At 37.1% G+C, this 13,918-nt stretch overlaps 2 protein-coding genes across 3 annotated transcripts; both read left to right on the top strand.

Moving 5' to 3' along the window:
* Positions 1 to 3,117, top strand: ifi27.7 (interferon alpha inducible protein 27.7). Of its 2 annotated transcripts, XR_013800169.1 has the most exons (5): positions 1 to 239; positions 330 to 362; positions 476 to 637; positions 914 to 1,588; positions 2,066 to 3,117. XR_013800169.1 is itself a non-coding variant. In XM_079634851.1 (4 exons), the coding sequence occupies exons 1-4, from the start codon at positions 224 to 226 to the stop codon at positions 1,021 to 1,023; spliced, it is 321 nt and encodes a 106-aa protein (XP_079490977.1). In that variant the 5' UTR covers positions 1 to 223; the 3' UTR covers positions 1,024 to 3,117. The 2 variants fall into 2 exon arrangements, 1 of the variants encoding a protein (XP_079490977.1); XM_079634851.1 differs by having other exon boundaries at positions 914 to 3,117.
* Positions 3,118 to 3,925: 808 nt separating this feature from the next.
* LOC307010581 (uncharacterized protein) lies at positions 3,926 to 12,726 on the top strand. Its single transcript, XM_079635369.1, has 8 exons — positions 3,926 to 3,992; positions 7,814 to 7,849; positions 7,938 to 8,099; positions 9,323 to 9,533; positions 11,246 to 11,307; positions 11,398 to 11,427; positions 12,185 to 12,346; positions 12,466 to 12,726. Exons 1-8 carry the CDS (start codon positions 3,983 to 3,985, stop codon positions 12,561 to 12,563), a joined length of 771 nt encoding a protein of 256 aa, XP_079491495.1. The 5' UTR covers positions 3,926 to 3,982; the 3' UTR covers positions 12,564 to 12,726.
* The last annotated feature ends 1,192 nt before the right edge of the window (positions 12,727 to 13,918 follow it).

The raw sequence follows: 13,918 nt of genomic DNA, 5'->3' as shown, positions 1-13,918 counted from the left end.
ACACTCCATATCAGAAGGTGGCGGTAATGCACACTTAAAAGTTGTTTGCCAACCGCCATAAAAAGGAAAAGAAGAAGAAGAAGAAGAAGAACCTATTTTTTTACTGTCTATGAGTGAAACTGCTGGGGTGAAACTGCGGCTCTGCAGACAGATATTATTGGTTTTCAGCACAGACAGAAGGTTGACACGGTGTAGTTTAAAGTAAAATAAACTTTTCGAAAGCATGCAGTTTCCGAACGGTGAGTAATACGTATTCATAAACGACACAAAAAAAATTTACCTCTGTGTTTCGTCGTTTGTTTTTAAATCCTTTATATTTAAATGTTTAGTTGCCACCGTCGTTGCGGTAACAGCTGGGGCTGGTAAGTAGCATTCTATAAACTAAATCAGCAGGGTTCATCTAGAAAATACATGTGTGAACAATAATTTAAATGATAAATGCTTTTTTCTCTCTATTTATTTTCACGGTGATTAGCTGGTGCCGTTGCTTTGACCCCGTTTGCGCTCTACATGGCTGGGTTCACCGGCGCCGGGATCGCGGCCGGTTCTGTGGGAGCTGGCATGATGTCATCGGCAGCCGCAGGCAGCGGGGGAGGAGTGGCTGCGGGGAGTTTGGTCGCACTGCTCCAGTCTGCTGGTATTTAATTTTTTACTAAAATTTCAAAGGGAGTTGTTTTCTGGTGTTTTAAGTGTACTATAAATGCCTTAAGAGAAAACCAATTTAACAAACCTGTATTGAAAATGAATGATTAACTAAACTGAAATTTTATGGAATAATAGTAGGCTACCTGATTAATATACATGGGATGTTTTTGTATTAATTACAAGATTGGAAGCTACTACACCTGTTTTATGCGTCATTGTGCACCAAGGCTTTCGTTATTGATGTCATAAGGTGTTTTCTCTCTCTCAGGTGCTGCGGGGCTGTCTGCATCTGCAACAGCCGGTGTGGCGTCTGTGGGTGGCGCTGCAGGGGGTCTGTTTGGAGGAGCTGTTGGTTGGCTGAAGAGGATGAGGAGATAAGAAATGTCCATCGAGCTTCTGATCACAAACATTTAAAAAAAAAGCTGTGTCCCAATTCAAAGGCTGCATCCTTCGAAGGCCGAGATGGTCTGAATGGTTAAATGGGGCGGTCTAACCTATGGAGGACTGTTTTTGTCGCCTAGAAACTGGAGCTATGTCTTTTAGATCCATCACTCTGTTTTCCATCACTCTACCACATTTGGCCTTCGAAGGATGCAGCCTCTGAATTGGGAAGCAGCAATAGTCATTGCAGCTTTGCAATTATGTTAAAAATATCAGCTAAATTGAGCACCTTGTGGAGCAGCTAAAAAAAAGCAGCCTCTGTGTGTATATGTAATTGTGTGTAATTGTAATTTTATTACTTTTTGAAATGTAAGCGCATGAAAACTTGGAGATCTTGACAAATGTGTGATTTTTCATGTCACGTCTTAAAATGAAAATTACAAAGTAATTCTACAGCTCTATGCTTGAAGATGGTCTGTTTAAATTTACTTAAGTAAAAGCACTTTTATATCCTGTCATCGAGTTCAGAATTAACAATATTCTGTATTGTTTCTCATAGAATGTATTAATGTTAGCCTGGGAAAACCCAGACCACTTCCGGCAAATTTAGATTTGCTCTGCAAGTGGGTCTGGCAAAGAGCCCATTGAAACCCATTTCCAATCCGTCGAAATCGCGGCACCAATCAGAAACGTTGGGGCGGGCTTTACACGATGACGACAGAGCAGAGACGGTGACTGACGCAGATATTGTACATTACAAAGATGGATGCCGCCGTGGAACATCACAACATCACTCGTTCGAATCAGCTATCGCGTCTGTTTCAAGCGATTTAAAATGGTCATTTTCGTTAACACAGAGAATTGCTGAGAGTCTCGAGATGTTTCTCCATCGCTCTGCATACGTCATGTCATTCATCGCTCTGATTGGTTTTAGATCTATCCGACGTCCGTTGGTGACGCCCCTGTGGAAATGAATTGTCTATGGAGCTTTGCCAGACCCTTACTCAGTTACAACTGAGAGTGGTCTGGGTTTTCCCAGGCTATATTAATGTAGTATTTCAAATAAAAAATTATTTGCTGACTTTAGCTTGCTTCTTTGCACGAAGAAAATCATAGTGACAAAACGAGTTTGTCCGTTCAGGGCTACTGTACACACATGTCGGCGCAAAATGGCTATTTCAATGTAAGGGGACCCGTGGTATATGTAGATAGAAATGGTTAATTCTAAGGTAATAAAATCATAACGGTTAATTGTGTAAGGTCTTTACTCTTTATACACCAAATGAAAACATAGTTATGTATATATTGCATTTCTGTCAACAGATCTTCCTAAATATTACACAATACACCTTTAAATTTCTGTCCCTATACATCAATGTGGAAAAAAATCTTTATTTTTTGCTTGATTTTTAGCGTTTTGAAAATTATTTTATTACCCAAAGTGATTTAGGAATAATGTAGCAAAAACATGATATTAATCATGGAGAAATGAAGTCGCAATGCAAAGTTTTGAAGTTGGCCAGAAGGGTATTTGTACAAACAAATAGTTCTTTACTGGCATCTGTGGTTCCATGAAGAACCTTCCAAAGAACTGTTTCACAAAAGGTTCTTCGGATTATTAAAAATGTTCTTAAAACTAAGAATAATGGCTCTTTTAAGAACTTTTCACTAAGAGGTTCTTTTCACCAAAAATGGTTTGTCTATGTCTTTGCTAAAAGTATAGTGCAGGTGTTCTGAAAGTCATATTTAAGGCCAGATCACACTACCATAAAAAACAGTTGATGGCTTTTAATTTGTTGGGTAAATGTGTCTCAGTCTATTAATGGGCATTTAATCTACTTTAAATCATAAATACGAATTTTATATCATAATTATGACTTTCACGTGATAATTTCGATAATTCAGACTATTCATGTCACAACTATGGCTTTTTAAATCATTTAGGTTTTTTTTTTCTTATTTCATATTTATGACTTGTTTAATTAGAATTTCGATATTATGATTTGCAAAAGCATGTATTTTTTTCTGTGGCGAAATGTATCCTCTTATAGCCTACTGTCTATGAATTTATCTACCATAAAATCGCTCATATCTGGAAGGATTCTGCACGTGATTTATTTATTTTATTAGATTTTAAAGACATCATAACACATTTTACAACTATAACAAGACATCCAAATAAACACAGTCTAAAAAAATGGGTTTACAAGACAAAAAGACACTCTTCTCAGACTTTCTGAAGGAAACTAACTTCTAAGTCTAAAAGTTAACTTCATTCATTTTCTGAATGAAACTAACAAGCTTCTCTGGAGTCAAATGCGTAACTGAGATAAGTAGCCTAAAATAACTTTACAGACAACTTATTTTGCAGTGAAATAAAGTTTATTTATATCTGCAACAAAACGTAAGGTTGTATGACAAAAACGAAACACACACAGTAAAAATAATAATAAACTAAAATATAAACGACCATCCGAAGAAGATGCCCCTACAGAACTAGAAATGTACAGTTCTAATCGGAATATATATCCGTTGACACATATATGACACATTGGCTGCTTTGTAAACTAAGGACAGACAACAGAGCGAAAGCTAGACTTAGCATTCAGGCTACATATGGCTAACGAATCTGATTGAGCAAAACATTTGAAAACATTCAATTCCATACTTTAAAGCATGTATGTAATTGCAAATTATATTATCTAAAAAACAACGTGAAACTTATTGTGATGATGGAGAGAAATAATAACACTAAACTGACGCGATGAAGAAGCACACGATCCGAAATATGAGGTCATGTATTTCGTTCGGCGCCTTGAGGATGCGCATGCGCGCTAAAGGGAACAACGGATCTGAACGTGATTTCCAAGCAAGCAGTTTCAGTTTACTTACGTCATTCCGTCTGCAGTGGTACCAGGTTGAAGTTACAAACTCCTGTGCTACTATCGTCTAAATCATGAAGCGCGGTAAGTAGCGCAAACATTTGTTTTTTATAAATATTTTTCTTGGAAATAGGATTATGAAAAATCAATGAAATTTCAGCAACATTTTTCAGCACTAGCCTATGACTTTTACAACCGCAGACTCACAACCAGAAAACATGGAGAATGCAGTGACATTCAACAAATGATAACAATAGACAGTGTTAAACCATTGCAAAAATAACAACGAAATGAACGAGTTGAAGTTTGCAGTAGCCTACTTTTATTTACGCTTACACGAATCATTCAGTCATTGACGAACGAATGCACAAAACGTGAAAACTAATAAAAAAATATTATAAACTCTACAAAACGATAAACAAACGTAGTTTAATTTTCCGCAGAAACGATATTTACCTTTTTTGAAATAATCCATTAAACCTGCTAAGAAACGAGGAGCGTGAACTAAAATTAGCAGTCTGACACGCGCATCCCCGGGAAACTCATGAATATTAATGTGGGAAGCGCTCCGTACTTGGCACATTTCACAGTGCAAAAGGGAGAGCGCGCGAAACTAGTCACTTGAAAGCGAAAACGGTGTTTGAGACTCGTCGCAGCAGATTCAAGCAGTTGTAGTTACATAGGCATACTTGTGTTTGTCCTAGAAAAATATCCAAAACATTTGTGAGAAAATTGTTTCTACAAGTTGTGCAACTCTCATTGGATGAATTCACATAGGCCTACTGATTTGCGGATGTGCAAAATTTCTCCGTGACTTCACATTTGTTGATGCGGGTGTGTAGCCTGGCTAACGCCAGACCCAATTCTCGTTGAGACTTGGGTCTGGGAACCACATGTTCATTTTCTCGTATTTGAGGCGTGGTTTACGAATGCGCCGGCGCCGTTTATTGGGTGCTAAGAATGTCTATCAAATGCGCATAGCCAATCGTTTCCATTATACCAGATGACGTATGTAGAGAAATGGTTTAACGCCAAACGCTGCTCTTTTTTCTAAATAAAATTGCGATCTAAACTACTTAGAACAATATCTAAGGCTGCATCAAAAGGTAGCTTCGCGTCTGCTGCCATGTTGACTACATAGATATAAACAAACTGCTTAGTTGTGTCGCAAAGATGTCGTCATCGTCTTGCTGCTCCCTCCCCGTTCTGTGATTGGTTCCCTAAACGAGGCGAAAATCAGGTCCATGGTTTCCAGACTGCCTTTCAGCGAGAATAAAATCGCGCTGAGCAAAGGCAGTCTGGGGAAACCCAGGCTAGCGGGTGTGTGAATCCTAGACAGTATTCACAGTTACTTCACACCGCACGCGGCGAGAGCGTCAAAGTGGCCGGAAGCCATTCATTTTCAATGAGAGCCGGCGGCGAGCTCCGGCGAGAGCGGCGCGGCGCGTCTTGGACGGCGAGAGCGGCGAGAAGAGTTGAAATCAAGTCAACTTTATGGTAATAAGCTATGACGCGGTTCGGCGGCAACCAGCGGCAACCAATCGGAATGTAGAAGTCCTCCGCCCGAGAGGATACCAGAGAACACAATCCTGTAAACTTTGGTTCCGACCACATTAGTTCCTAAGCCAAATGGAGGAAAAGTTAATCATTTCTGTTGCGGGTTTCCCGTTATTGTACGACGTGTCCCTGTTTACATACAGGGACATTAATAAAAAGAACGACGAATGTAAAAGGTGTCTGAAATTGTTGGTGTTTTGTTACTTTCACATTTAAAATATTTTAATAGGTTAATTTATAACCTACGTGTGGCCAGAATGCACAAAATAGGATACTGATTTATGTTCAGTTCTTATTTGCTTTGCGGCTCCTTTAAATAAAGTTTAAAAAAAATCACGCATTCTAAAATATACGTCAGAGAGTCCCCGAATCTCACGGCGTCGATGGCAGGGCGGCGAGAGCGACTTTTGCCGCTCTCGCCGGCGGCGGTGTGAACGTACAGGTGTAAATGCGTTTTGCACCATATTCACTGCAGCAACTGTAGCAAAAATGTGAGCGTACGAGTTTCTAAATTTGTGATTTGTAGAATAGGATTTGTGCACCTGCAATGGAGAATTTGAGAAGGTGCAACTGTTGTGTTGTGTTTGTGGAAGAGAAAAAAATCTATAAGTTTGCAAGTTGCAACTCTTAAAACATTTCTCTCTGTGACTTAAAATTTACTGATACACATGTGAGGCTATTCTTTAAAACTACAAATTCCACTGTCACAAGTGCTCCAGGTTTTGCACCAAATAGCCTAATATCTTCATAGGGCCTTCCATCCAAGAGACCGCCCACTGAGACACCGCTTTATTCGCAAGCAAAACTTTTAAATTCTACCGGAGTCATTATGTCTTTTGAGACTTTCTGTTTAAAATGTAATTTATTTGACAGAAAACAGCATGATAACATTATCAAAGCAATACCACAATCTATAATCCAGATGTCTTTCAACGTATCTCAAAGTAATGTAACCCCTGTCTTTCTAAGCTTTTGGTGAATGGAGTTTCTCTTAATCACATTCATTACAATATTACAATTCGGAAAGCCTTTGTGAATTATTATATCCTTATTCTTCAAATAAAAATAAAAATGTTCAATATGTTTCCAGTAGCCTACTGAAGTTAAGATTTTAAGAACAAAATATCTTACATTTCCAATTTGCATTTTAAAATTCTTAATGGAGTGTATCCATCTAGAGAATTTGTAAGATGTCGGTCTTGATGTCAACTGTGTTGATCAGATTGAAACAACAGAGCATCTGTTTTATGATTGTAAATTAGCTTATACCTTTTGGGAGTATTTGCATTACTGGCTATTTCATAAATGTGAAGATTTGCCTATATTAACAAAGGAGAATATCATTTTTGGTATGTTTATGAAAGATGAAACGCATGACTTGGCAGTTAACACATTCATTATTCTTGGGAAATTCTTTTTACACGAGAATAGATTCCTGAAAACACTTCAAATTTTATGTTTTTCATAAAGAACTGTGTCATTTCTTCTTATCGCTAAAATTAATGAAGAAAAATAATGCTTTAATCTTATCCACTTTTGATAGAGGATGTGAAACTTTCTGAAAACCCCTAGTCTTTTTTCTTCTTTTTTTTACCTTATTTATTTGTATTTTCTATCTTATGTTAATATGCTTGTCTGTTGTCTGAGAAGACATCTCATTTGTTGTACCAGGCCAATTATGGATGTTAATGTTCAAGTGTAAAAAAAAAAAATTTGCATGCAAGACTTTTCAACTCGCAAGCAAAAAATTTAGACCCGCAAAAAAGACAGCAGAAAAGAGAGCAAAATTTGTCCGTTTGTGATGAAGAGTTCGAAATGAACAAAGACAAATAAAGGTTTTCAAAGATTTACATGCACTGCAAATAATTGTATCAACTTCTTTATTTTCGAGCCTTAAGAAGACTTTTTTGCAATCTTTGAATTTTTTAATGACAAAATAATTAGTTTTACTCTTAGACTCAATAGGCCTATGTTTGATTAAATAAAAAAGACACAAAGGAAACTCCATATTTCATGTGCATGCATGTTGTTAAAGAAAGAATCAATCAAGAACCTGAACTATCCGTTTTAAGCAAGTAAGAACTGTTAAAATAAGATTTCCCCCTAAGGATTGTGTTACAAAATTACTGACAGACATTCTTCCTCCGTTTTGTTTGATATCAGCAAAAAGTTGCTGCAGACATTTAGTAGCCTATCTAATATTATTCAAATTCATTAGGCCTATTTGTCAGGTAGTAGGTAGTAGATATGAACATTTAAGAATTGCAATATAATTTAGGGCATGTAGGTCTACAGACTTCGTTATAAATAAATTCTGCAGTGATTTCATCAGATTTATTCTTTTTCAGGACTCTTCACCATACTTGGCGTCGCAACTGGGGCAGGTAAAGTTGTTCTGAGGGTTGTTTCTTCAAATGAACGCATATCAGTTGTAGCCTACAGAAGATAGTTAGTGCTGTTTATGTCCATTAGTTGGTACAGTTGTGTTGGCTCCGGTGGCGCTCACCATGGCTGGCTTCACCTCTGCTGGTATAGCAGCGGGCTCTCTGGCTGCCAGCATGATGTCATCAGCAGCCGTCGCCAGCGGGGGGGGAGTGGCTGCGGGGAGTTTGGTCGCGCTGCTTCAGTCAGCAGGTATTTTTTAAATTAAAAGTTTAAAGGAAGTTGTGTGATAGTCTTTTCTTTTATATTGTGACGTATATCCAGATGAAACGGATTTTTGAACAAGAAAAAATGTTGGGTGTTGTGGGATGTCATGTGAGAGACGGGTTGTCCCGCCCTCGCGTCATCGGAGAAGATTTGATTAAAGATTAGCGGGGCGGCACATAAATAAAAATGACAAGGATAAATCATTTATAATAAATGCACTTTAAAAAATATGATCAATAAGTTATGCCGATATGTTTTTACATTGTTTTACCTTGTCAAAATAAGTTATACAAGATTCAACCAATTTGTTTAATGTCAGTTTAATGTGATTTAAGTTGAAATTACTTAAACATGATTGTTGATTGTACTTAATTTCAAACAGTAACTTTTTTTTTTTTTTACATTGTAGGCTACTAAAATGTCACTGCGAAATTAAAATAGATAATTGTTTTTTAATAAGAATAAATGTAGCCTAACAAACCTTAATTGATAGGAATAGGCCATGTGAGCCAAACTACGTGCATATTCCATTTTAAAGGAATAGTTTACCAAACATATGTCCATCATTTCCTGACCCCCATGTCATTCTAAAAATGTTGTTTTTAGGATGGTTGTGGTTTGCTATTGCTGTGATGTGATTTCATGTGAGGGACGGGTTGTCCCGCCCTCGCGTCATCAGAGAAGATTTGATTAAAGATTAGCGGGGCGGCACATAAATAAAAATGACAAGGATAAATCTTTTATAATAAATGCACTTTAAAAAATATGATCAATAAGTTATGCCGATATGTTTTTACATTGCTTTAACTTGTCAAAATAAGTTAAGCAATTTTCATATATTTTTCATATAAGTTAGGCTATACAAGATTCAACCAATTTTTTAATGTCAGTTTAATGTGATTTAAGTTGAAATTACTTAAACATGATTGTTGATTGTACTTAATTTCAAACAGCAACTTTTTTTTTTTACATTGCGAAATTAAAATAGATAATTGTTTTTTTTAATAAGAATAAATGTAGCAAACCTTAATTGAAAGGAATAGGCCATGTGGGCCAAACTACGTGCATATTCCATTTTAAAGGAATAGTTTACCCAAACATATGTCCATCATTTCCTGACCCCCATGTCATTCTAAAAATGTTGAAGAACATGTTACAGTCTTTTGGTGATTTCAAGATTGTCTCCTTTCCACGTTCTCCGTGGTCAGGTGCTGCTGGGCTGTCTGCGGGTGCGGCTGCAGTCGTGGCATCTGTGGGTGGAGCAGCAGGTGCTGTAGTAGGTGGAGCTGCAGATATGCTTTCTCATTCCAATAGTCCACCTTCACCTCCACCTTCACCTCCACCTCCAGGAGGAGACCAGGAGGAAGACGAGGAAGAGGAGGAAGAGATGGAGATGACCCAAGAGCTTATGCTAAAATAGACCCTCTGTTATAATGATGATAACAATGTATTTGTGTGAGCACTTTGTGTAGTACAGTATACATACATTTTATGCACATGCTATTTCAACTTAAAAGTATGAGGGATGCAATTTGTAATTTTCCCTTGCTTTATGAAAATTAAACATTTGTTGTATATTTCTGTGGATCCAGTTTGTGGGAATTTTATAGCCATTTACCTCCCATGTTCTTGGTTACAATAAGTTACCGCAATTTGTCTTTGGTCAAACTTCTCTCACATGGCAACCTTGATCTTGACTTATATAACTCGGTCAGTGAGCAAAAAGCAAGCATAATTAATCAGAATAATCGAGTATGCCTTCCTCCAATGTTTGTATATTGTTCCGCTCTGTTTCGGTTTCCTTTCTTGGCCAGTGTCATTGGAGAGAAAATACAATATGCATCTAGTTTTTCAAACATTTTATCGCTTGGAGAGCTTTGAAGCTGCCAGTAGGAATAAAAATATGTTATGGCTTTCATGGAGGAATTTAAACTTTTACAATTACAGATAGGACATTTATTAATATGTTAATCTGCTAACTCTTATAGTTAACCATTAATATATCATGTCAAATAAAGTTGCAGAGATGTTCTGTCATACAGATTTTATAAAACAATGTAAATTGTGTATCGTAGCCTATAATGTCGTATCCATTCCGCGCGCATGCGTGTTTAAACTTTCATGAGGTAATCGAAACATACTACTGTGCATGCGTGTTAAAGTGTTGTTGTTTTTTTACAATTTTAATGTATCGAACAATTAACAGACATAAAAGACAGAACATCTACATGAATGAAATGGTCGAATCTTCGTGTAGCTAAAGTTTCACAAACAAAATAAGAAAAAGAAAGAAAAAAGAACAATAGCCTATAAACACACACAGCGAAGACATTATGCATCAGTTCATGGCATTAAAAAAAAACTATTTCAAGGATCTGTCAAAGATATTTGAGAAATGCGTCAATTTTAATTAAGAAATGTGAAAAAGTAGGCTGTGAGTTAGAGAATGTTTGCTTATGAATTAAAACAGTTCCCAACAACCTTCTTTACGTCATCGCGCTACAGGCTGCAGCGAGCATAGAAATACATAATAAAGGCTAGAAGTCTTACGGCGGAGTCTCTAACGTCATCACCCGGTGGCCATCTTGTCACAGGCAAGCTTTCTGGTGGGCTCTGTCTGTGGTACCTGAAGTAAGGTGAGTGATCTGCACGAACACAAATCTCGCTGAAATCTTGACGGATTTATAAACGGTTTGGTTTCATACAGACGTTATTATTGTTAACGTGGCTATAATTCTGGATGCTTGAACATGTTGAAACATATAATATTATAATTATTCATAAGTATGCAGTGTCATAACTACATCTCTGACGTTTATAACAAACCAACCCGTTTGAAAATTGGTAGAAAATTGAGCAAGTTATGGTTATTTAAAAAATACATGCACCATTAAAACAATGTTACGAGTGAGCGAGCTGACTGTGACAAGATGGCCGCCAGGTGTGGACGTCGACCTCCATTGACCAGCAGCGCGGACGAGACTTGTAGCCTTTATTATGTATATCTATGGCAGCTGGTCTGGAGGACTGGAGCTTTTTGTCTCTGATGTTAGTTTCGATTTCCTTTCTTGAAAAGTGAGACACCCAGAATGCTATTTAAACAAGCTCTCACATAGGCTATAAGAGATCAGTGTAAAGCAAGAGCATTCTGAGTTTGTTCGTTTTAACAAGAGTCGACTTAAGATGGATCCCTGTAAGTAGGCTATATATTTTAATATCCTAACTACAATTTTAAATGTTTATCAATAAATTAGTTTGCTTGTTTTTTCTATCTATCCTCTAGTAACACTTATTGCAACAGGTGCAGCAGCAGGTAAAATTCTTAAAAATATATTATATAACCTATATTTTTGCATGGTTTCACGGCGTAAGCCTCTAAAATGCATGTTTGAGCTGTTTTAACTGAAAGGAACTTGCATAGCCTATCCTAAAATAGGTCAGAGCTTTTTTTTTCTTCTTCTTCTCAAGATGCACATCAGTTGGCTAATGTTTTTTTAAGGCACATTTTAAAAGCTAGTGATGTCTTTAACTGGCCTAATGCAAAAAGTTGCAAAACGTTTTTTTTTTTTATGGAAATGGTGTTGCGTTGAACACCCTGTTCTGATGACGCAAGAGTTGCAAATATTGAGAAAAGGCCATTGTTTGTGTTCTTTTTGAATAATTTTTTTGAACAACTGTAGCAAATCGTTATGCACCGGTTTGAGCTTGACCGTGCCCCAGGTCTTTATATTTCATAGTTCTATCTGCTGTTTTATGTTATTTTGTCAAAACCAACATTATATAAAATCAAAAGTGTATAATGACAACATGGTGAATGTAGTGCATGGCAGAATATATTCATACTACACATATTCATACTATATAGTATGTAATGTTTTAGTAGCTGTGAAGTAAAAAGGCCTACTAGTTCAAAATATGTGCCTGCTCAAGAGAGTATAGGCCTACGCAATTTCCAATGCAGCCACAGAAAATGTGTAGTGCTGGGGTGCTCCAAGGACAGTTTAAAAAAAACCTGATTTTGTGGAATATATCAATTATTTTAATGGAATTTACTGTGTTTCTCCTAATAGCTGGAGCAATTGCAGCAGCTCCTGCTGTTCTAGCAGCGGCCGGTTTCACCGCAGGTGGAATTGCTGCAGGTTCAGTTGCCTCCACTTTGATATCAGCTGCTGCCGTGGCGAACGGAGGAGGGGTCGCAGCTGGAGGAGTGGTAGCTGTTCTTCAATCTGCTGGTGAGCAAAAAATCTGGATTTTTTATTTGTTATCATATTTGCACTTTAACAATAAAACTTATTTATTCAAGGGGCAAATAGGCTCAAATTCTTTTCATATATTTTTTTCATGTCATTAGGTGCTGCAGGAATCCCTTTGGCAGGTCAAGCCATCGTGGGGGCTGTGGGAGCCACTCTGGGAGCGGTTGCTAGCATGGCTAGCAACGGCACTGTGTAACTAGTTTAAATCTGTGCATTTATGTATGTTTCTAAAGAATATAAATCATTATATTATCATTATCTCACTGTATGTCTAAGTGATTAACATCAGTGTGGCCTATCTGTATCAGTTTAGGTGTAAGGGTTCTGTTTATAAGCAAATAAAATGAAAACAAGTAGTATCTTGCTGTCATTTATTTATTGTAAACTAATGTGTAATTAACTGTGACTGCTCAGAGTTTCTGCACTTAAACTGTCATAAGGGGAGTTTTCCTAATGAAAAAGGTTTCTCAGATTACAACCATTGGAGGAACACACTGGAGCCATAAGACACAATTAAGTAACTTCAATTTATATTTGTGAATATATTTCTTATTATATTCCTCATTGCCTCAAACCATGTCCCTTATTATGGGGTTACTGGAGACCATTGACATTATTTAGAGTTCTTGCAAAAGCATAGGTTCTGTGTTGTAAATTCTTCATAAAAATGAGAAGTTCTCCAAATGATTCCATCATGTGGTTTCACAAGGGAAGCAATTTGTTCCTGGCTTTATGCACATTATTGTCACGAGTGGCTGCTCAGAATTAAGCGCATGACGCAGGAGAATAACATACAAATAGTCTTTAATCCAAAACTCACGGAACAGGCAGAGAAACTTAAATATTAACATAGACATAACTTAAAACTTTAATATTGACATATGCAGGACAAATAACTGAACCAAACATGGAGTAAATACACAGGAACCAATGAGAAAATGAGTCAGATAACAGGTGAACGGAATAATGTGTAAACAAGCTGAGAAACTTGGTCAAACTAGCCGATAAGGAAGACAGAACCAAAACACATGGCCATTACTGAACATAACTCTGACAAATATATACAATGCACATTTGTTGTGTATTGCTGTATTTTGTTGTTGAGTCAATATGTGGCAATTTACAATCTACAAATTACAATCCACCATGTTATCTAATACAATACAGCCTGACCAGCAGAAGCTCCCTTTAAAATGTTGAAACAAATCTGTTTACATTTTTAAACCTCTAAACTGAGCCTCATGTGTAACTCGTAGATTACCATTAATAATATTCTAAATGGCGTAATGGCACCGGGATGAGAGACTCCCACAATGCCTTAGTCAGTACATACACCCAGTGCTGGATATGTTGTGCAAAAGAACAGCAAAAGGTTGCAATGTGTTCCCTCAAGCACACTGTAAAATACATCAGCTGTAAAATAGAATAGCTACAGCCCAGATTAGGCTAAACCATTAACGCATGCCCAAAAAAAGACTTCCAAACCCATGTAACAGTTACTTCTCCATATTCAGCATGTTTTGTCTATTGAGCATTTTATGCCTCAAGCAT

Source organism: Phoxinus phoxinus (genome assembly GCF_949152265.1).
Source record: "Phoxinus phoxinus genome assembly, chromosome: 14".
Classification (NCBI taxonomy): domain Eukaryota; kingdom Metazoa; phylum Chordata; class Actinopteri; order Cypriniformes; family Leuciscidae; genus Phoxinus; species Phoxinus phoxinus.
This window is presented reverse-complemented; position numbering and strand designations above follow the sequence as displayed.

Coding starts and splice junctions, on each gene's coding strand:
- ifi27.7 (XM_079634851.1), top strand. Junction 363..475: donor TGCGGTAACAGCTGGGGCTG/GTAAGTAGCATT, acceptor CACGGTGATTAG/CTGGTGCCGTTGCTTTGACC. Junction 638..913: donor CGCACTGCTCCAGTCTGCTG/GTATTTAATTTT, acceptor TCTCTCTCTCAG/GTGCTGCGGGGCTGTCTGCA.
- LOC307010581 (XM_079635369.1), top strand. Junction 8,100..9,322: donor CGCGCTGCTTCAGTCAGCAG/GTATTTTTTAAA, acceptor CTCCGTGGTCAG/GTGCTGCTGGGCTGTCTGCG. Junction 11,428..12,184: donor TGCAACAGGTGCAGCAGCAG/GTAAAATTCTTA, acceptor TTCTCCTAATAG/CTGGAGCAATTGCAGCAGCT.